At 41.5% G+C, this 24,356-nt stretch overlaps 1 protein-coding gene across 9 annotated transcripts in view; it reads right to left on the bottom strand.

Moving 5' to 3' along the window:
- The window catches only part of RABGAP1L (RAB GTPase activating protein 1 like), a 530,390-nt gene that overhangs the window by 126,511 nt on the left and 379,523 nt on the right, over positions 1 to 24,356 (bottom strand). For all 9 annotated transcript variants that reach the window (XM_073356445.2, XM_073356440.2, XM_073356444.2 and 6 more), the window contains one exon: positions 11,733 to 11,774. In XM_073356445.2, coding sequence (XP_073212546.1) covers positions 11,733 to 11,774 — 42 coding nt within the window. The remainder of the gene's footprint in view (positions 1 to 11,732; positions 11,775 to 24,356) is intronic.

Raw genomic sequence — 24,356 nt, 5'->3', positions numbered from 1 at the left:
AGAGAAGTAGCTGCTGGCAGGGCATTCTCTGCAAGGGCTCCTCAACTTTGGAATTCACTCTCCAACTTGGTTTCAAAATAGCCCACATTTATTGACCTTAAGAGCATGGTTCAAAGCCATCTCTCTGATGTAGTTTTAATATATGATTGTGTTTGAAAATGCGTCAAGGAGCCCCTAAAATAAAGGATAGGTACTTTTACGGAACTAGTGTATAAATCAAAACAAAAACATATACATGGGAAGGAATCTGTGGACGGATGAAGTTCAGGAGATTCTAGGTGAGGTTGCGGATTTCTATCTGGGGGAGATTAGGTTCTGTGATAGTTAAGGAGGTAAATTTTAGTTTAGGACAAACTGGAGAAATGGCCTGAAGTAAATAGGATGTAATTCAATAAGGACAAATGCAAAGTACTCCATTTAGGAAGGAACAATCAGTTGTACACATACAAAATGGGAAATGACTGCGTAGGAAGGAGTAAAATGGAAAGGGATCTAGGGGTCATAGTGGACCACAAGCTAAATATGAGTCAACAGTGTAATGCTGTTGCAAAAAAAGGGAACATCATTCTGGGCTGTATTAGCAGGAGTGTTGTAAGAAAGACACGAGAAGTAATTCTTCCGCTCTACTCCATGCTGATTAGGCCTCAACTGGAATATTATGTCCAGTTCTGGGCAACACATTTCAGGAAGGATGTGGACAAATTGGAGAGAGTCTAGAGAAGAGTGATGAAAATCATTAAAGGTCCAGAAAACATGACCTATGAGGAAAGATTGAAAAAATTGGGTTTGTTTAGTCTGGAAAAGAGAAGACTGGGAGGGGACATGATAACAGTTTTCAAGTATACGCAAAAAGAAAAGGAATACTTGTGGCACCTTAGAGACTAACCAATTTATTTGAGCATGAGCTTTCGTGAGCTACAGCTCACTTCATCGGATGCATACCGTGGAAACTGCAGCAGACTTTATATACACACAGAGAATATGAAACAATACCTCCTCCCACCCCACTGTCCTGCTGGTAATAGCTTATCTAAAGTGATCATCAAGTTGGGCCATTTCCAGCACAAATCCAGGTTTTCTCACCCTCCACCCCCCCCACACAAATTCACTCTCCTGCTGGTGATAGCCCATCCAAAGTGACAACTCTCTACACAATGTGCATGATAATCAAGTTGGGCCATTTCCTGCACAAATCCAGGTTCTCTTACCCCCTCACCCTCCTCCCAAAAACCACACACAATCCTGCCACCAGTCCAGGGGACTGGACTAGACGATCTCTCTAGGTCCCTTCCAGTTCTATGATTCTATGGCATTCATAGAATCACAGAAGTGTATGATTGGAAGTGACCTCAAGAGGTCATCTAGTCCAGTCCCCTGCACTCAAGGCAGGACTAAGTATTATCTAGACTGTCCCTGACAGGTGTTCGTCTGACCTGCTTTGTAAAAACCTCCAGTGACGGAGATTCCAGAACATCCCTAGGCAATTTATTCCAGTGCTTAACAACCCTGACAGTTGGGAAGTTTTGCACAAAACAGTTGCTGGTTTGCTACTGCTGTTTTTAAGTATTTGTCAAGGGTGCTCAGAGCCTGGCGATATGGGGGTCTTATGTCTTAAATGATCATCCTGGGCTCACACTCAGATACTACGGTAATGGAAGCCATATGAGTACCCAAGTTAAATAGATAGGCACTGAAATAACAAAATAAGCATCACTAATAGTTCCTACATCATAAACTATTGCTTTTGTGTGACAGTTTCTGAGCTACAGAACTGTCCAAAGAAAGTGTCTTTGGATTACCATTAGTATTTTAGTATAAAAAAAAGACTGAGTCACTAAAAAGCTAATGAGAATCTAACATTGAAAAAACAGAGGTTCTCTTTAATGAAAATGCCTTCCTATGGAAAGATAAAACACAGGCTGCAATGAGAATAAATTTGAAAATACATGAAGACCATGTTTTTCTTACACTGGAAGATAAGAGACCAGAATGGTGGGCAGCAGTTTTCAGAGAATACTTTATCAAATAAGCCAGGGGCTTGGGGCCACTAAAGGGCTGAATTCTGGTGAATTTTGAGTTATTTTTCCTGCTTTCATTCTAGAACCCTTTTAAAGAAAAAAAAATAGCTTAAAATTCACATGAACATGTACATGACACTCTAGCATAGTGGTCCCTTGATCCTGAGCTTATTAGGACAAATTATCCATGGCAAACAGTTTCACATGGGAGTTGAAGGGTTCATCTACAGACTTGGTGTCTAAAGAGGTAATTTTCAATAAATATACTCAGTAGAGCTGGGCTTTGAAACCTGCAAAACCCACTGCTGTTGACCTCCCTAAGCTGGGAGAACTAGAAATGTAAAGGAGAATCTCAGCTTTGTTTTTTTAAAAGATAAATTTCTAGATCTCACCCTTGTGAAGACAGCCTTGAAAACACAGAACAATATCCACTGATCACTAATGCTGAATGGAATAATTAGCTGGAATCCACTTCTGCAGCAGGAGCCTTGGGAAAGAACCTAACAAACTCCTGTGCACCTGCTCCCCCTGCACACATTTTTGAGGTAAAATGAGTAAGTTTAAATTTGTTCTGCCTCTCAAATAACCGTCTCCCTAGCCATGCCGCAAATCCTTAGGCCAGCCTTGTGCACAGTAGCGTGATAATGGTGGACACGAAGCGGTTACACTTTGGATGTTGAGAGAGAAAACAAATTGTTGTCACTGTTTTTTTGCAGGGCTACCCAAAATGATATGGGGCTGGCTCTGCACTTAGACAGTTTTTGTAGTTTTGCTCAGAATTCAGAGGTATCTCTTGGACATGTCTAGAGACACAGCCAGCATTGGGCTAAGAAGCCCCAAAACCGCATCTTTGAAAAATCTACTTCTCATGTAGAAGTTTTTCTCAGGAAATCCTTGTCTCTCTCAGTTCCTGCCAAGCAAGTAACTGAGCCTGTATAGCTCACCAGAAAGAAAATCCAACATGACATCAACAGTGTCAACAAACAATCAAGAGAGGAGTGACTGTCAGACATCTTCAACAATGCTCAGAGAGAACCTGGAATAAACTTAAAAGTAAGGAAAGGACAAATAACCCCCACCTCCCAGAACACTCAGACTTCCTGGGGAAGTGGCTTGTGCCAGCCTAAGCCTCAGAAACACCCCATCCATTTGCAAGGGGTGAAATTAACTCCATCTCTCTCAGCCTAATGCTGGATGCCAGTCACGGTATGTCTGCAGTGCAGCTGGGAGCCTGAGTAGATAGACACATGCTAGCTCTGGTCAAGTTAGTGTGCTAAAAAGACGACGTTGTGGCATGCATTAGCCACCCATGTATGGACACAAGGGGTGGGGTAGGCTTCTACATGGGAGGCTAGCTTGTGTTGCCACCCACGCCATAATGGCCACAGTGCTATTTTTGGTGCGCTATCTCAAGCAGAGCTAGTGTGTGTCTGTCTACCCAGGCTGGGAGGCACACTCCTAGCTGCAAAGTACACTAAGAAGCCTATATGTAGAGCTTAAGTGGGATTTAAGTGAGAGAGACAAGCATTGTGCTGGCCTAGTGTTGACAAATTATACAATTTTATTGTGAGTCTCACAATATTTTTAAAGCACTTGGAGTCACATGATTGCATGAGAATCTTGGCTCTCATTTAAAAAAGGCTCTAGCCCTCTTGGTTGCAGAGAAATTGTGAAAATGTGGCATTCAGAAGTGGTGTGCCAAGTCTTCATTTATTCACTTTAAGGTTTCGCATGCCAGTAATACATTTTAACGTTTTTAGAAGGTCTCTTTCTATAAGTATATAATATATAACTGAACTATTGTTGTATGTAAAGTAACTAAGGTTTTTAAAATGTTTAAGAAGTTTCATTTAAAAATAAATTAAAATGCAGAGCCCCCCAGACTGGTGTCCAGGACCCGGGCAGTGTGAGTGCCACTGAAAATCCGCTCGCGTGCCACCTTTGGCACGCGTGCCATAGATTGCCTACCCCTGCTCTCAAGGCTCAGAATCCCAAGGCAAATAAAAAGAACACAGAACATATATTTTAAAATCTCAAGTTTTTCAGGGCTGACTCATGATTTTTAAATATTTGGAGGTGACAATATTGCAAATTTTATCCAGAGTGAGGAAAGAGATGCAGTGCCTTCTTGTCCCCTGCCTATCCTTCACTGACATACCTGTAGTCCTGCTGGTAGAATTCCAAGAAATCAATAAAAACAATGAGGAGCCCTTGTGGCACCTTAGAGACTAACAAATTTATTTGGGCATAAGCTTTCATGGGCTAAAACCCACTTCATCAGATGCATGGAGTGGAAAATACAGTAGCAGGTATATACACACAGTACATGAAAAGATGGGAGTTGCCTTACCAAGTGGGGAGTAAGCACTAACAAGACAATTCAATTAACAGTAGAATACCAAGGGAGGAAAAATCACTTTTGTGGTGGTAATGAAGGTGGCCTATTTCAAACAGTTGACAAGAAGGTGTGAGTAACAGTAGGGGGAGATTAGTATGGGGAAATTAGTTATTGTAATGACCCATCTACTCCCAGTCTTGAGTGACTAAAGCGAGGCTGTCTCAAATGCAGTAACTCGAGTGCACTACACTGAGCTGACGGTTGCAGTGAAGACAGGACTTGAGAGGCAGAGAACAAAATCTTATCCTTGATTTTTAAAGTCTTGGTACCGCCCAGAGCACAAGACCCAAAATTTGGGACTGGGTAGGTGTAAGCGTCCACCCAAAGGAGATGACAAAGTAGCATGAGAGCAGAATGAAAAGGGCTCCCTGCATTACTGGCAAGATGTTCACTATAGAGGAAATGTACTCCTATGCAGAGGGCCAGTGTAACCTTGATGCATCACTTGCCTCCCACATAAACCCTGGCTTTAAGAGGTACACCACTTGTGATGGCCCTCTGCATAGTGATAAATTTCACTGCATGAGAGCAAGTTGTCCTTAACAGGTTGGTTTGATGAGTGAAGGTAGCAAAGGATAGAGAAGGGAAAGGAGAGATACAGAAGAATAATGATATCAAATAATCCACCTTTTTCATTCTAGTTTTAATTTATTTTTGGAAATGGGGAGCCTCTGAGCCTGCCCACCCCCACCAGCGAGCTGTCTGAAGTACTCCCTATCACTAACTTTTAAGACACTCTAGATAGCATATGTTAAAAAGATTTCCAACCCCTGTACATTTGAACTTAGTATCTTTTTACAGACCAAAGGACAGGCCTTGATCTGTTCGCAACCAACCAATATTTTCTTAGTGGTTGCCTACATCAGTGCACTTGATCAACAGCCAGGGTTTGGGGATTTTTATGAACCGTGGACAAGATTTTTTGTTTTGTCCACAGCCTGTAAGTAGCTCATCTCTACAAAGAGAGTGCGCATGTCCAAGAAGTCACGGTGCCAAAGCACTGTCAACTCTGGAACTCCTTGCCAGAGGGTGTTGTGAAGGCCAATACTATAATGGGGTTCAAAAGGGAGCTAGATAGATTCATGGAAGATAGGTCCATCAGTGGCTATTAGCCAGGATGGGCAGGAATGGTGTCCCTAGCCTCTGTTTGCCAGTAACTGGGATCGGGTGACAGGGCATGGATCACTTGACGATAATCTGTTTTTCATTCCCTTTGGGGCACCTGCCATTGGCCACTGTCAAAGACAGGATAGTGAGCTTCTGTGAGTAAGATCTTTGGTTTGACCCAGTAGGGCCATTCTTATGTTATGTTTTGTTACACTTTTAGTTATTGCACACTATTTTCTTTGCGTTTCAGTTTCGTGTATTTTAATTTAAACTTTTACTTCTGTATGATTATGGATCTTTATATTGCCTCATTTTGCTAGCCCCAAACTGAATTGAAAAGCGTGCATTTAATTTTCCAGGTAACCGAGTAGGAAGATTAAAGTAAGGAAACAATACATAATGTGTAGAATTTAAAAATATGATTTAAAAAACTGATTTTCCTGAGCCTCCCTATGTTACTTTGATGGTTGCTTAACCATAAACAAGAGAACATTGGCTCAGAAGTCGCATTTTGTGATATAGCTACATAAGTTTGGATGCAATTAATCGAAAATGTAAATTCCACCGTAAACCTTGCTTTACACTTGCAGCTCACTCAATTAAGAACTTTTGAGTGGGAATAAAAAAGCTTGCAATGGCTAAAATTGCCTTCCATATTTGTCTAAAATGGGGTGTCAAATGACACTTTTTAATGGAACAGGTTTCCTAACAGATGCAAATATTTTAATGTTTACTTTGCAATCCACAACAAAGAAGCTGGCTGTCCAGGTGATAAAAGGCACTTGAATAGGTGCCATGCACTGGAATGGGAATTCATTTTCCTTTTCACCATTCTAAATCTATATTCTTAATGATTGTCCTTTTTATGAATATGTCAAGATAGTAAATTGCTTGTGAAAGTGCTCTAAACTGTCCTTCATTAACAGTGTATCTGCCATTTAAACGTGAATGTTCATTTTACGCTGCTGTGCCTTAGTCTGTCTCCCTCTTGGGAACTGGGAGGTGAGAGCAAAGAAAGTTGTTTACATCAATGAGCTCAACTTATTAACAATGCTTCAGTTACAATTACAATATTAAATATCTAAACAATAAGGAATTGTATAATACTGCCACCAACTGGACAAAATTATAATTGAGACTGCTTTGTGGATGCTATATGTCAGGGTGGCCAAACCACAGCTCGCAAGCCGCTTTACAGTTAAAGAGCAGCTTGCAGAGCCTCCTATGCCCTTCCCCCAGCCCATTCTCCACCTACCAGACTTGGCAGTGGGGAACTCTGGACTTCTGTCCTACAGCAGGGTGGTGGCTCTCAGTGCTTCTGCCCAGTGGGGACGAGGCTCTCAGGGCTTGAGTCCCATGGGGTGCAACTGCTGGTGTTTGGGGCTTGAGCCCCACTTTGCTGAAGCCCTGATCCCCAAGATAACCCTCCTCCCTGCCAGGCAGACATCCCAAGCCCCAGCAGGTGTGCCCGGCTCTCTAACTTCTAAAGATTATCAGATGCAGCTTGGAGGGTCAGTAAGTTTGGTCACCCCTGTTTTATATTCTACATCAATATCGAAAAGGTAGTAACTGTTGGAGGAAGATGTGATGAAATGGAACACTTAAACTTTCCCTACAGTGTCCAAGTTGTATTTCCTTCAACAGTCTATTTTCCATACTGAATCAGACTAATACTCCCAATCAGGTCTGGGAGTCTATGGCAGTGGCCAATGCCTGTTGTTCAGAGAAAAGCAACCAAAACAACACATGATGATTGTGCCTAATCAACTGTGCATTGCTGTGAATGTGCTAGATCATGGAGGTGGGGATGAGAGCAGGTTCCTCCCCGATTCCTGTGACTATCATTTTATTCTCTGAAGCAGGTTAGCATGCCCAGGTTATTGATCAGAGGAGCTTCACTGTCATTTTTTAACTCTAGCGAAAGCTCAGTTTTAATCTAGGCACCTGGTAGAGCAGTGACGCCAAATTTACTAGGCTAGTAGACAGGTCAGGACCAGAGTTATAATTCTGTTGGTAATTAGAGGACATTACTGAACATTACTCACAAATGCCAGGAAGAAATGACATTTACTGGATAAAGGCTCTTTAATAGCCTGTTGATTCCTAAAATTAGAAATCACCCAAAAGATTGTGGAGGAGAAAAAACGACTAAAGTTGCCATTAATTTAGGCCTGGGGTGAGGTCTACCTAGACCAAACCCCCAGAGCTGTTGGTCTACATGCAGTATCCAGCTCCAGCTCTGGTAAGGAACAAGCTCCTCAGAAGCACATGGTTTCATAAAGATGTTGTTCTGAAGCACTCAGATTTCACTGTTATCTGAAAGACAGATCAACTAAAAACATATGGTTTCTAAGCTATAAAAGTTGGAGACAAATACATTTAAGTGGCAAATATTTATTCCAGAACTCAGAGTACAAAAATCTTATCCCCTCAAACAGAAGAGCAATTCCTGCTGAAAGCAAGCCATGCTCTAATTTAGATCATCATTTCCATGTTGCTGCTGCTATGGAAATGGAGTCTTCTGTAACAAAGTGAAAGGTACATCCTTTTAAACTAATAAGTAGTTTCTAATTTAGAACCTGATCTTACCTGACTATATTCTCTTTGTGGTTATTTTATGCTTTCCAATAGGGAAATATTTTATCAAGATAACTTCTCTATTACTGTCTAGTGCCTATTACTGCCGCAACATAAGGATGGATGCAACATAATGTATTGTCTTAAGAGTTGCTAACCAGAGTAACAAACCAAAATGCAGACAGTTACAAGCTTATAAAGTGCTTATTATAAAGTGATTCCAGAATACCTTCTTAAAAATTTTCCCTTCTAATCATCTGGGGTAGTCAATTAAGAACTGACTCAGTGGGCAAGGGAGGTAGAATGTACAGATAATCATCAAGTAATTAGATTGAGTGCTTTATGTTACAAATAACCAGGGCTAATAATTTAAAACAAGAAGTCTCCTTAATCATAACAAGGCCTTTCTAAAGGCAGATGTTTAGGGGTTCAATCCTCTTCCTAACATAACACCAAGACCCTTGCCTACACTTGAAAATTTTTCTAGAAACATACTACTGTTGCTAACATCAGCTCAGCCGCACAAGTGTTAGCAACGTTGGAAGCACTACTGGAGACAGACGACTGAGCTGATGCAGATGTTTTAAAAACCGTATCACATAACCCTGTTCAGAGCAAGTCTAATCAACATGGTGTTAAAACACTACCAGCAGCCTACCTATATGTCTGTGATAGAAACGTCATGTAGGCATGCAGCTGAAACATCTTTGGGTGTAGCAGAGTACGTTCCAATACCCCAAATAGTGAAACATCCGCCAGGTCACAGCACGTGTGTACACGTAACCTAGTCCATTAGAGAGACTCTGTGCTGAGATAAACTGGCCCCTAGCTTTAGCCCTATGAGCTATGAGAAGTCTAAGGGCTTGTCTACACTACCGCACGGGGTTGATCTAAGATATGCAACTTCATTTACGTGAATAGTGTAGCTGAAGTCAACGTACTTAGATCTACGTAACACAGTGTCTTCACTGTGGTAAATCGACAGCAGATGCTCTCCCATCGACTCTGCTTGCGCGTCTCTTTCCGGTGGAGTACCGGAATTGATGGGAGAGCGCTCAGCAGTCAATTTATCGTGACCCCCACTGTGTCAATTGCTGCCTGCCATCCAGTGAGTAGTGTAGACAAGCCCTAAGAGTTTAATTAATTGGCTTTGTCTTGTCGAGGAGATAAGTAAAAGCTCTCAACATTTAAGGTGTGTAATCTAATGTCTCTCAGAATCAAATAGGGTTTAGGGAAGAAGACAGGTAAATTAATGAGCTGATTAAGACGGAAACAAAAGACGACTTTAGTAAAATAAATTTTGGGTGAGGATATAGGGACCAGCTATCAGGATTTGGAACTCACTAACTCTGGGAAATCCATATAGAAAAGCTAATCTATTTCAGCATAAACAGCTGTCTATGAGAAGGTTTTCTGCTTTCTGAAATGATCTCCTGAACTTCTGCAGAACAGTCAGAGCTGAAACCTCCTGACAGGCCAGTAGCAAACTTTTAAGACTGAGCAACTTCCATGTGAAGAACATAGCTGTGATCCTGAGAGAATACACCCAGGAGACTGAGAAGTGAGACTTCAAGGTCCAATTCTAGATCCAAGAACCAGAGCTGTTCGGTCCAGTTTTGAGCTATCAATAACACTTTGTCCCACTTGCTCTTTCTGATGACTCTGGGAAATAGAGATATTTGGGGAAAACATGTAAGAACTGTTGATTTCAATTGCAAAAACAAATCTCTTGAGTTTCCTGGGATTATTCTGCATGATTTTTATGTTTGAAATCTCAGGTTTCACATTTCTTGTCTTCCTTGTTTTTGCTGGAGGTCTCCCTTGGAAAACCCAAAGAAGTAGATTAGGTGCTCTCTTAGCCCTTCATTGCTATGATGGGGTGCTAAATCTTTGAAAAAGGGAGCTTGCCTGTTAATTGTTCATTAGGCAGAATACATTGTTAAGTGAGTGGTAACAAAAACAAAACAAAAAAGCATTCAACACTCTGGATAAAAATCACTTTCCCCCTTGCAGGGCTTGTCTTCACTGGAAAGCTGATTCATGTTATAGCTCAAGTAATCCTGTTAATTAGACTCCCATTCACACTCAAACTCCTCTCTTCTGTATTGCTGTACTAGTCACTCAAGTTGGCTGCTATGACTAAGGGCATAGGCAAAACCCCAGTGACCAACTCACAGCTGCTAACATGACCATTCTGTCTCATGGATGCAAGCTAGCACTACTCAATTGTTGCTAGTTCTCTAGTACTCTCCCACAATCCTGCTTGACCATGTGGGACTCCATTTTCACAAGGTATGTGTCATGTCAAACTACTAAATTCCCAGTCATCCCCAGAATCTTCCGCCACTTCCCGCAGCTCCCACTGGACAGGAGCTGCAAACCACGGCCACTGGGAGCTGTGAGGGGGCCGTGCCTGCGGACAGTCAACGTCAGCAAAATGTCTCGCGGTCCACAATCAGATTACCCTGATGGGCCGCATGCGGCCCGCAGGCTGTCCACCACTGCCCAAGAACAATAATAGAGCACAAACATTTTTTTCATCTTTTGCAGTCACTTTGAAAATTGAGAGTGGAAGCGAGTGGCGTTGCAGACTGACAGCTCTATTGAAATGTATGTGAAATGAATTTCCTTTTTCCAGGCTGTTCCTTGAAGATGTGTCAATATAACAAAGTAACCACACAATCTGGCACAAACTGGCTATCTGCTAAGGAAACTCCAGTTACCAAGGTCACATTTTCACTGCAAGGCTAATTTGCGTTGTCTTCGTTTGAGTTACATACCTCACATTAGCATAGCTCAAGTTACAATGGCCACACTGTGAAATAACCCTCACATTGGGTTGTCCACAAAGGTGCTGCACTCACTCATGTGTGATGCTATGATTTCTGGGTGTATATCCCACACTTCTTTGAGCTACAGTAAGGTGAGCTGCTCTATGAATTATTTCCCAGTAAATTGTGGGAGAATTTCTCTGTCCTTTCTGGACACATGGGAAATTGTGGGAAGACATTGGAGGACTAGTGACAATTGATTGGCACTAGCCTGCATCCCATTACAGAGTAGTTATGTTAACAACTGAGGAGCTGTGCTAATTTGAGTTGTAGTCTCTACCCCTTGAAGGGTCAGCCACTTTCAGTTAAAAGCACCAGGTTTTAAACAGCAGACTGTTGGACAATACAGTGGTTTTTTGACAGTAGCATGTTGGGAATACTGCAGAGCACTTGTCCAATTCAAGCACCACTTCCATTTCCAAACAAAAGCAAAGACGAAGTCCTGGCCCTGATGAAGTCAATGTGAGTTCTGCAATTTACATCAACTGTTGTTTTCTTCTGAGCAGGTACATCTATGAGGCATCTTAATCACGATATTACCTTTGTCACGAGGAACTTCACTGCATGATGAAGCAGTTTAATACAAACAACAAAGCTGAAGTTTTTAAGGACAACCCGCCCCCCCCCCTTTACAATATTTTCATTTTCCTCCATGATAACTCTGAGAGACCAACCATTATTGTCTGAGACTTTTCAATGTGGTTTTATTACAAGGTGTGGCATATTCAATTAAGCAATCCTTGAAGGTGAATATCTCATACTGCTTTATAATAAACAAAAGGGTTAAAATAAATAACTTACCTTTAAGAGTGCCAAGGCTACATGAAAGATTATGTTCAGACCCTGAAAAGGAGAAGAAAAAAAGAGAACTGAATCAGTCCCACTGTACCAGGTTTTAGTTCTCCATTAGTTCCCACCATTTATTACCAGGGAGATTTGCAAGATTTTTGTCAGAGTCCTGAGGTACCCCCAAATTTCCCACACTTAAGGCCCCATGAATCAGCTTCCAAACTTCTAGCTGAGGGGGACCGAGAGACTTTGGATTCCAGCGATTTTGCTCTCTTACTGGTCAGATAGGTGCTTTTGGGCAGCCCTCTGTCCTTTGGCTAAGTATCAGTCAAATCTGGTCTCTCGTGGACAGTACAGAATACTACCAGCAATAGACCATTGGGACAGCCTGTTTCTTCAAAGCCAACAGAACCAAATAATCTAGTCAATACAATTTTTGCCAATCCAAAGAAAGCAGCTTGTATCTAATTTTTTTTGTATTAAACACCCACAAAAATCCCAAGTCTTAAACACACAGGTTTTCTAATATCAACTCAAATGTAAGACAGTTCAGAGATCAGGCAGCTGTGTAAATCAGCCCTGTTGTGCTTGCCACTTTCACTACATTGCAAACATATGGTTCTACATACATGAATACATATAATAAAGGAAATAATGATAAAATAATGATGCTCCACTGATTTCTGATCCCCTGAGAGAACACAGTACTGGAATTGCTAGGCTAGTGGAGCTGAATTAAAGGTACCAGTGCTCCCTCCTAGCCTTTCTAACATACCTTCAACAGGACAGCTCTGCCTTCATCTGGTGCCATTCTGGGTCCAAAGATAAAGATCTAGAGCCTCTTTCTGACTACACATAAAAGTTGTACTGCTTAACTGGTATAGTTAAAGTGGTGCAATCACCTTCGTGTGGATGCAGCTATGTCGGTATAAAGATACTTATACCAGTAAAGGTATTCCTATATGACAAGGCACTGTTATACCAGTATAACTGCATCCACATGAGGGCTTGTCCCAGTATAACTATATCAGTAAAAATATCACACCCCTCACCTATACAGTTATGCCAGTACAACTTGCCAGTGTAGACCAGGCCAAAGGGTACAGTACAGCTGCATTGTGCAGGATCAAACATTCCCTATGTCAATAAAGCAGGCTCTACTATCTAGGACTACTTTGCCACACATAATTCCATTTAACTTTTTACAGGGCTTTGCAATACCTTGGGTATGGTAGATACCGTACTATATAAAACCCACATGTATTGTATTATTTTGACTTTCCTTTGTATTTATCACGATAACTTTACATTTTTTTAGCAAATGTAGATTGTTCAATTGCAGTGTACCTACTACACTGCCTTACTCAGATTTAACATATGAAAGAGTTCCAACAGACTTTCCCAGAAAGAATGTTGCCTTTATAATACACACAGTTATGGGATTATCGCAGGATTTCCTTAGTAATCTCCCCTTGTACAATAACAAGATTTCAATGAGTTCCTTGCTAATATCACTCTGTAATTCGTTTTAACAATATCATAATGGAGTTTCTGAGGTAATCTCACATATTTTTATTAATTAGGGTTGAGTGACTTGGTTTTTGCAAGGATAAGAGCCCTTAAACTTTTGCCAATCCCTTGAACCAAGCCTTCTTTAAGGTTCAGAAATATTGATTTAAATTCCCTCCATCACATTTCACCTCCAACAATTTGCTGTCAAGATCTATCCTGCTGTTTAACGCTTCCCTGTTAGCAACATATCAGATTGCCTAGCACTCCTGGGAAACTAGCTCACACGTTGTCAGGGGTTTCCAGGCACACTGTGTCATTTATAGGAGTGGGTTCTGTTAGGAAAACCCAGACACAAAATTGAAGAGGCAGCATGTAACCCCTAAGGTCCAATAGCATAGGGAGGGCTGTGGAGCCATCTGCTCTGCCCCTTAGAAAAATGCTGCTGGTAGCGGGAGGTAGAAGTAGCCTCCTCCTCGAGGAGCTTGCTGATTCTGCTGAGGAGAAGTCCTCCAAACTGCCCCCTAAACGTGACGCTCTATATCTTAAGTATAAATGCAAAACTGTGGAGTTTGTCGTGTCCTGCACAATCCAGACTTCATCAAAAGCTGAAGAACCTTTTAGAAAGAAGTTTTGTTCGAATGTAAGCTCTGTCAGGCAGGGTCTGTCATGTTTGTGCAGTGCTGAGCATAATGTGGTTGTGGTACACGACTGGGGTTCCGAGGTGCTACCACAATAACATAAAAAAAAATTGCATTAGCTAACAAGTTGTTTGGTAATTTTATATTTAATCACTATGGCAACAGATCACACATCCTCCACCAGAGGTCAGAATTGTAGCAGCACTGAAACCAGAGGAGCATTTATTGAACAATCCCTAGTTCCATGGGCGATAGCAGCAGTTTAAATATACACCAAAAACGATTTTGTTTATTTTTACTAGAAAAGTGTTAGATTGTCAACCATGCTAACTGAAATTCATGCAACAGGTAAAGCGCTGAAAGCCGACGCACCCAATATTGCCATTCCAGAATCTCTCAACCTGATCCTAGACAGAACATTTTAAGTGGTAAAAATGGTATTTCAAGCTCCATAGCCTTTCAATGCTTGCCTTCTCTGCTGTGACTGCCAACAAGAGTGCCAATCAGTATGGAATTTTCTGTCATTTGTGATATCAATCCTTTAAAAGTGTAACTGAAACCAACAATTCATTTCACATAGTCATCGGATGGTAACAACTTTTATCCACAACTGAACTGGACTAGGTTTGAGCACATGATTTGTAAATGAAAAGCTCTGTATCTCATAACCTGTGTCAAAGTCATAACTGCTGTCAGAATGAACAGTGATGTGCTCAAACAAGAACCTGTCAGGATCCCAGTATCAAAGCCAGGCTCACTAGGTCCATGAGCTGCATCCGGAGCTGCTGCACCACAGCAATGAACTGATGTACCACCTTGACCAACAGTCTTACTGCTAAAGGCCTACAGACCGACATCAGCCTACCTCAGGCCCCTGACTGGATGGACAGACAGCATTCTCACTGGGCACCTGGACTATATAAAGACCCCCAACAGGAAGAGGAAACTATCTGAGCAACAGACCATTGCCTGCTGGTTGCTGCCTAAACCACCTTGCCTTGTTGCTTTGTCTGACCGTACCTTGTTGCCTGCTGCCTCGCCTGACTTCACTCCCTAACCCACTGACCCAACCCCTTGGATTGGATCTTCCAGCTTCTGACCTCTGCAAGAACTCCGACCATTGCTCAGAATACCTCTGATACCAATCCATCTCCCGGCTACCTGACCACCCGCACACACCTGACTACTGCTCTGGACTACCACCTAGCCCACCTTGGCCAATGGGCATTACAAAACCCCACAATCAGCATGGATTGACTGCCGAAGCAGATTTTGTTATCATATGCCAACACACTGTCCTACTCCTGCAGAATTACTGATGATTACTGTCATGTGCAATTTCAGGCACGAAAAAAGTCCCATAAAAAAAATCAAGAGAGTGTTGGTCTGTCTTCCCAAGAACTCTTCTCTGTCACAGCTCTAAACATATAGTGTTTCCAGCTCCCCTCTACCATGTTCTTGTTATTGAGGTCACTGTAACAGATCTTATATCACCTCTCTTCCAATAGACAGCAAAAGGGACATGATGAGCACCTTCCTGTGCCCTGAAGATCCCCAGCTGCTTTAACAGCCCCTTGGGGTGACTGACAGCCAGTGTAATTGACAGCAGCCCTGACATTGCTCCAAGTTACATTGGGCAACCAGTCAAACCCATAGGCAGCCCAGGATCAGGAGGGCACAAAGTGAGTTAAAACTTCCTATACATACAGCCCTCCTGAGATATGTTCTATGCTCCTTGACTGCAGCCAGTCAACCATCTATGTCAAGAGCCCTGAAGCAGAGAGAGGGGGACCTGTTCCCCTAGGATCCATGCCTGGAACTAACCCTTTGTGCACTGACCTCCCACACTTCCTCCACAGAGACAGAGAAAGGTCAGCAGACTCCATAGCATCACATGCAACCCCTCCTTGGGGATGGCCATCTGCATAGCATGCCCCCCAGCAGCCAGCATGACAGTCTCTGGAAAGATCAACTTCTCTGCAAGCCCCTGAGTGCTGCAGAACAGCTGGAGAGCCTGTGCAGAGGCCTAGTGCCTTTAGCAGGTCTCGTGTGATCCATCGGTTTTGGGAAATGAACCTGTTCTAAAATGGGCAACTCTTGTTCCTCCTGCAATGGAAAAGTTTGGGTAAGACTCAGGGAAGGGGAAACACACGAGTTTACTTCTCCCCAAGGCCCTATCCCAGGGGCTTTTCCAAATGAGGAACTGATATACCCCTCCAGAATCTATCCTGAGTTTCCTGTAGGGCATCATATTCATACAAAGTACAACTTTAAGGCCATAGGGGTAGTGTGAGTAAACAGAAAAGAAAAGTTTTAGAAAAGAAAGCTCACTGACACTTTGTGCACAGCTGGAAAAAAGGAAATGAAACAGATGCGTGGAGGCTGCTGAACAGGTGTATGGGCTTGTTAGGAAGTGATGTTGATAAAATATATGCTAATGAATAGTATTCTCCAAACAAATGAAACATGAATTGTAAACAATATACCTGATGAAATACGGGGATTATTTTTCTAATATTTTTGGTTCTGTCGTAAAAGGCTGAGGTTCCGTTAAAAAAAAAAGAAAAAGAAAATGTTTCCCTCAACTTGATCAAAACCCAAGGTAATTGCCATCTGTGCAAGTTATTTCAAACAGAGGAGCTTGCTGACATGAGGGAGAGTCTGAAATTCCCGTTGTTGGCTGAACATAGTTGTTGACCACTTCATACTCCTGCTCAGTTCATTGGGTTCAATTTAAATATTTTCTTCTCACAAGTCAAACCAATTAATCCTCACAGAGGCTCTGGGGCAGAATTTAGGCTCAGATAATTCTAAAATAAGAAAACTCACAGCAGGGGCAAGAAGCTTGATCATATTCCCTTTGTGGAGATTCCTCTGAATTATTCTCTCAAAAGGCTGGAGGGGGACCCCTCTGGAACAGGCAGGGAGTTCAGTCCCCAAGTCTCTGGAATTCAGGGGCTTAGCTAAAAAAGCATAGGTGTCTTGGTGAAGGTCTTGTGTGGGGGCCCATGGCTTCAGTGGACCCATGATTCCACAGACTCTCTCACTGGCTACCATGCTTTGAATCTCCCTTTCCCTCCTCACCTCTCAGGTGGCTTCCACAGGGTTGCACACACAAGCCAGAGGGATGCAGTATTAGTACTGTAAAGCAATAATGGTGGGGTGATGATGCATGAAGAGAGTTCATCCCCTGTCCCTGCACTCTCCCCCGCTCCGATTCTAACGCCATGAAAGGACTACTGCAGTGCCCAGCTAGTACTCTATGCTACTCTGCATGTGAAGCCAAAAGACTGATTTCCCAGGGAATTTTGGGTTCTAACCAGCAAACCAGACACACCAAATTTCATCAAAATTGTAAAATATGTCAAGTTTCAGCTGAAAATAATGTGTGTGTGTGTGTATACACGCATGCGTGCTGAAGTTAAGACTGAAAATGAGTGTTTGAATGGAAATTTTTTTTTAACTTTACAGTTCTGTTCCCCTAAATGTGTGAGTGCCCTACAGAGGGACTGTGTCTTTTTGGGGGGGACCATAAGGGGTGGGGAGTTCAAGGGGAGTCAAGTTAAATTCACCTGCAGCCAAGATTTCCTCTGCACGGTAGTAACACTTAAAACTCAGCACAACACTAGGAGAATCCCAAAAGAGGATCAAGCAATCCTCAACAATCCTCAACTTTTAGGTCATGAACATGGTATTAATATCACTTAGTCCAGCATAAGTAAGTGCATCCTTTACTGAAACATAAACTACTTGTGTACATAAATTCTGAGACTATTTTCTCTATCCACGCCATAAACACCAAAACATACTCACTAAAGTGCATAAGTAAACTACAATGACATGTGATTAAAACCCTCTTTAAATACTCAGGAACTCAGGAATAATTAACCATTTCATTACAAGAGCAATCATGTTTTTTGGATTGATGAAGCTGACCTTCCAGTAGCAAAAATAACTGAATATTTTTTTCCCTAGGGCATAAAAGTAACCTAATAGTCACAGTTCATGGGACATCATGTATTTCTCTTTCAAATATAACGAGAGGGTAAGATTAAGTGAGTACTAGGGATATGTTGATTTTTTGTTATGGACTAAACTATTGTGGACTAAAAAAGTTTTAATGAAAAAAATTAATTTATCACAATTTACATGTCAACACTTAGGGTAATTATGAATTAGACAAATATACATTGCAATATGGTTGCTTAGTGCATTTTGGGGTTTGAGCCTTTTCACTCTAAAACTGGAAATGCAGAAGAAAGTGCAACTACCTCTATGGCAGAAGCAGATACGGGATTGAAAAGTGTTTGGCCTTGAATGCTGATACGCTTTCTTTTACAGAACCAATGATTTGGATCAAGTTACTCCTTTATGTATGTTTTATTTCATTGCTTAATTTAGTATTTGAATTCAAATTAACTTGTTATAAAGATCAACAGGCTGGTGCCAAGCTGCTGGCAACCTTCAATAACCCAGTGCGCAGCTGGCTTGTGCAGCTGGGAAGTGGGTGGGGCCACAATAATAGAATCATGGAAATGTAGGGCTGGAATGGATGTCAAGTGGTCAATTATTCCATCTCCCTGCACTGAGGCAGGACCAAGTAACCTAGAATACAGTGATGCAGCACATCTCCTGAAGAGCACGTGCCTGTGGGGCTTTTACGGAACCCATGTCCGATTTTCAATCTGTTCTCACATGGCAGAAGTCCCAAGGGAAGGTATTGTTGGTACTGGCACCTCCCTTCCCAAGGAGGCATCACCACTTTGACACAGATGCCTCTGTGGTCACAGAGCAATGTTCTTAACACGACCACCCACCACCTCAGAGGGTGAATCTGGCCGAACAGATTTAATGGAAATTCATTCAGTATATTCATCTCTGATTTGGGCTTGCACGGAGGTGAATACATGTGGTTTTACTCCTATATAAGGATGGCTTCTAGAAGGAAATAAAAAGGAGTTATTGACAAAACATTCTCTACAGCTTACATTCAGATAGGTCAGGTATGTGCTAGAGACATCTGAGTTGCTCCTAAATAATATTTGAAAAATCTCAGACCAAAATGGATAGTATCAAGAGAACCAGTCATTGTAACTCCGTTTCAAAATTCCGATATTTACATGTTTCTAATCTGGTTTTTAGAATTTAGCTATTCATCTGAAGCTAATTTGAAGCTGTTTTGTAATTGTGTGTTCAGCTGAACTTGTAAAGGGTAATTGGGGTTACAGATTCTAAAAAGAAATTACAATTCTATTTAAATTTTGGATTGGGTCCAGCTGAATGTTTGTTTGGTGGCTATGATTTGTGGGACCACATGAAGGGGCCTGAGGAATAAATTATGCTTCTTTGCTGACTTTAACTATATAGAGTAAAAGGTCTGTGGCACAGTCTTCAATTTGTAAGTCATGGAGGCCTCCTGAACATTTTGCAGGGATTGGTTTTGAATTAATTTAATAGATAATAATAATAATTTGCATTTACATACCACTTCTCATAGCTTGGTAAGCACATCTGTGCCTTTGTTGTCTCATCAGTAAAATATGGATACTGAGGTTAAATCCAGCTCTGAAAAGTGACTGTGTAAAAATGGATCTTCTTACTCACAAGATCTATCTGTTCCTTGTGTGTATTCAAAGTCATAGCTGCTTGCTTTACTGACTAAAATAAGCTGTTAGTATTGTTTATTGCTGTTAGTGAGAAGTCAGGGAGAGAAAGCTGGATTCTATTTTGGCTCATCTGTCATTAACAGAATTGCTAAATTTCAATTGCAAAATATTTGTTCCTGTTCTGACAGCCAGAAAGAAATCCTACTTGACTCTTACATTTCAGGGTGAGTTTCCAGGGCAGGCAGCTTGAAAAAAACATTTAACTTGTAATTCTGTAAGAGAGTAAGCCTTGGGCAGGCAACAGACACAGCTTTCTTAGTAACTAGTCCTCAGCTATGGAACTCACTTCTGAAAGAAATCAAACTGATCACAAACCCCAATGTCTTCAGAGTAGAAGGCATAACTTACTTCTTCAACCTAGCCTTTTTCAATAGCCCCACCAAAATCACCTAAAATAAAAACATAACAATAATAAAAAATGGAGTCCCTATAGTAAAGAGGAGGAGAAAGAAAAATACTGAAATCTTCATGTCTATTTTTTAATATACAGTAGAACCCTGTTCATCCAACCCTCCATTAGCCAGGTCATACAGGTCCAGAAGCAGAGATCTCCCCTATAGCCGCTAGATGGCACTGCAGACTTGCACTTTCCCATTCCTTGGCTTATCCAAATGTTTGATAATCTGATTTTGACCCAGTCCCCATTAGATTGGATAAACGGGGTTCTGGTGTATCGGTATTTCTTTCAGATACCATGGTGATGGAAATAGTATAAGAATCTAAATTAGATTCAATTGAATGGATTAAATAGACAAGTAAACTGGATAGCTTGATAGATAGATTATTAAGTATTAAGTATTAAGGGTGTCGTCATTTATTAAAAGTGCTCAGCCACCTAGCAGTCCGCATTATGGCATTTTTTGCCAAATTTTCAAAAAAAAAAAAGCTCAGCGCTTAACTCCTAGTTCTTTAGAAAACGTGGCCCGTTATTTTGGTGACTAACTAGGAATTGAGCTCATTTGAAAATCTTGTCCCAATTGTGAGTTCTTCCCAACATGTGACTTGCCTAAATATATATGAGACAGTTGCAAGGTAAGAAAAAGAACCCAGGATTCTGGTTTATGCCTAATCCACTAAACCACAGGCACCCAATACAGGTTTTCTTTCTTCCCTGTAAATGGAACATTACCCCAATTCATCATTCTGGGTTTTTCTTTAATGGGTCATACTGAGGGATACATGTACAGTGAGTTGAAGAGGTTTTGATGAATTCAGTCAGTGAATGAGTTTAACTTGCCTATATTTGATTTATATTCACTGCATGTGAAGGATCTTAGAGTGACAGTACAATGGATGCCATTAAAATGTGTATATTTCCCATTCCAAAAGTAATTGCCATGCCATAGTTTCTCTGTTTCAAAGTACAGGAAGATACTGTTGTGACTGTAAGCATGGTACATGGAACAGTTTATGTTGAGTTTTTAATTATACCAAATGCACTTGGCACACTCAAAGGACCTGCTCCTACCTCTTTAATTGAGTTTATATAGCTCTCATCATAGCCTCAAGGTGCATTTTACAATTACATTAAAAATACAATTATCAAATGGATTCCAAAGTTGAGAAAAGGTCTTCTGATCAGCTGCTTCCATGGCCTTTATATTATTGAGGGGCTGATATTACCAATGGTATTTTAAACCATAGTAACTTGTGCCTAAGGTTCGCATTCCCTAAAGGCTACATTATCAGAATCAGCAGGGTGAGTCCCACTATTAGAAATATCATTAGAGCAGGAGACTCCGGGAGCACATGAGTAATGATAGTAGGGACCACAACAGCATTCACAAGTTATTAATATTTCCTTTATTAAAAACTTTACTACACAGATAATTAATGCCACAGTTACAGACACCTAAGTGAAGTGTAGGAATACCATAAGATGTCGAGCATCAATATTTTCATACTCATATCCCCAAGGGTACCATAAGGATAGGAGAAATTTTCAACAAGTGGTCATCTGTGGAAGGTCTGCTGATGCATTCTTCCTCACTATTCAGTCCTTTTATTCTGTTACACTCACACCCATAACTCTTCTACATACGCTTAAGGGTTCCAACCCCTTTTCCCTTAATTGGACTTCCATACCTATAAAATTTGGGAGGCCCCACTTTTCAGAGGCTATCCTCTTAGTACCCCTTATTTTCATTAGCATTTACAAGTCCCCATGGTAAACTGTGATTGCTGCAGTATTTCCCAAGATGTTACAATCGCGCAACATGTGGTACATTGTGGCATATTTTCCCGATAACCATCTATTAGCACATAATTTACAGTAATCTTGTAACTTCACTGGCACAGGGTTACTCTTGGGTTAGCCACATTAGGCCATGAAAAGGTAAGTTAAAACCTTACAGGCCTCAGCCTGCAGGCCTTGCATTACAGCCTTACTTGCTTATATACTTAATCACTCATAAATGCTTGTCAGCCTTATACCCCTATAATACAATCCTACTTATTCCTATACCTCCAACTTAAATCTATTCATCACACATTGATTACATATGAATTAACCACAACAACAGATGACACAATTTAATGATTGTATAAGGTGATTACCTACAAATATGAGGGCTGAAACGTAAGCATCCCAGTAAATCTCAAGTGTCAAGGTTGTCATAGGACGTCATAAGCTAGGTGCCTACACTGGTATCTGAGAGGCTGGCCGTATTTCCCCATATTCAGAGTAAGAAATTTAGTACACGCTTCAATAGCATCATCCTTCCAAAAAAAAAAAAAAAAAAAAAAGCAGCTGATCTTGTTGGGCTGGTTAATATAACAGAGACAAAGTAGGTGAGGTAATATGTTTTATTAGACCAATTTCTGTTGGGGAGAGAGAAGTTTTCGAGCTTACACAGAGCTCTTCTTCAGGTCTGGGAAACTAACTCAAGGTATAACTCAGAGTTAGTTTCCCAGACCTGAAGAAGAGCTCTGTGTAAGCTTGAAAGCTTGTCTCTCACCAACAGAATTTGGTCCAGTAAAAGATATTACCTCACCCACCTTCTCTCTCTAATATCCAGGGACCGACAGGGCTACAACAGCAGCGCATACAACAATGGTTAATATAATGTCATTTCTCAATTTGTAATATTTACTTAAGTTCTTTTTGATATTGTGGTTTTGCTTTATGTACTTCCTGGAATGACTAAAATATGCTCCTATCCACAAGCAGCAGATGGCAGTACATGTTAGGTAGGAATCATGTTAGGTAGGAACCTAAAAAAATTATCCTTCGGGAGACTAGCTAGAAAGTGGCTCAAAAGCTCTTCAAGTAAAATGAGGGAGACAGAGTTCAAAAGCATGTTGTGATAATGCACTATGTGGTTCACAGCTGGTGCTGAAGAAAATAAAGGAAAGCCTGTACAGTGCTCTACAAAAATAAAGAGAAAATATCTACAGACTATATATATATTAGTAACAATAGACAATAAATGTTCTTCTGCTCTCAGGGTCTAATCTGGGTCTGACCACAGACTGATATATTTGAAAGGCACTGCATTTTTATAACGCTATCTCTGCCTCTCTAAAGGCCTGATTCTGGCAAATTAGGAATTGGTTTCAATGGAATCTGTATTAGATCCTTATTCCAATTATTACCAGCACTCCTACAGTACATAATTCAGTGGGAATTTAACAGGCATGCTCAGCAACTTAAAAAAGACATTCTCACCAACTGCTTTCTTGTATTTGGGAGTTATTTGACTTCTGAATAGTTCCTTTTTGCAGAAGAATACCTGTCCAATGAATATCAAATGATCAGAGAGCATGTAAGTTTAATACAGAGGAAACTAATAAAACTCACAGCCAGAGAAGGAAAGTTAAATAGGGTACTCACACCTCAATGACAACGTTTTTCTTAGGTCTGGGTTGGGCTACACTTAGCCCTGGTCTACACTATGAGTTTAGGTCAAATTTAGCAGCATTAGGTCGATCTAACCCTGTACCCAACCACACAACCAAACTTGTTTTGTTGACTTAAAGGACTCTTGAAATCGATTTTTGTACTCCTCTCCAGCAAGGGGTTTAGCACCAAAATCAACCCTTGCTGGGTTGAATTTGGGGTTGTGTGGATGCAATTGGACGGTATTGGCCTCCAGGAGCTATCCCAGAGTGCTCCATTGTGACCGCTCTAGACAGCACTCTCAAATCAGATTAACTGGACAGGTAGACAGGAAAAGACCTGGGAACTTTTGAATTTCACTTCCTGTTTGGCCAGTGTGGCGAGTTGATCAGCACAGGTGACCATGCAGAGCTCATCAGCACAGGTGACCATGGAGTCCCAGAATCGCAAAAGAGCTCCAGCATGGACCAAACGGGAGGTACTGGATCTGATCGCTCTATGAGGAGAAGAATCTGTGCAGGCAGAACTCCGTTCCAAAAGATGAAATGCCAATATATTTGCCAAAATCTCCAAGGGCATGATGGACAGAGAATACAACATAGACACACAGCAGTGCCGAGTGAAAGTTAAGGAGCTCAGGCAAGCCTACCAAAAAACGAAGGATGCAAAGGGTCGCCCCGGGTCAGAGCCCCAAAATTGCTGCTTTTCTCTGAGCTGCATGCAATTCGGGGGGGGGGGGGGAGCCTACCACTGCCCCACCACTGTCTGTGGACACCTGCCAGGGGGGAGTCTCACGCAACAGGGATGAGGATTTTGTGGATGAGGAAGAGTAGGAGGAAGAGGATAGCGCACAGCAGGCAAGCGGAGAATCTCTTCTCCCTGGCAGCCAGGAACTGTTCATCACCCTGGAGCTAATACCCTCCCAACCCTCCCAAGGCGGGCTCCCAGACCATGAAGCTGGAGAAGGCAGCTGTGGTGAGTG

Source organism: Lepidochelys kempii, chromosome 8 (genome assembly GCF_965140285.1).
Source record: "Lepidochelys kempii isolate rLepKem1 chromosome 8, rLepKem1.hap1, whole genome shotgun sequence".
NCBI lineage: Eukaryota > Metazoa > Chordata > Testudines > Cheloniidae > Lepidochelys > Lepidochelys kempii.
Note: the sequence above shows the minus strand (reverse complement) of the source record. Positions and strands in the feature narration are given on the sequence as shown.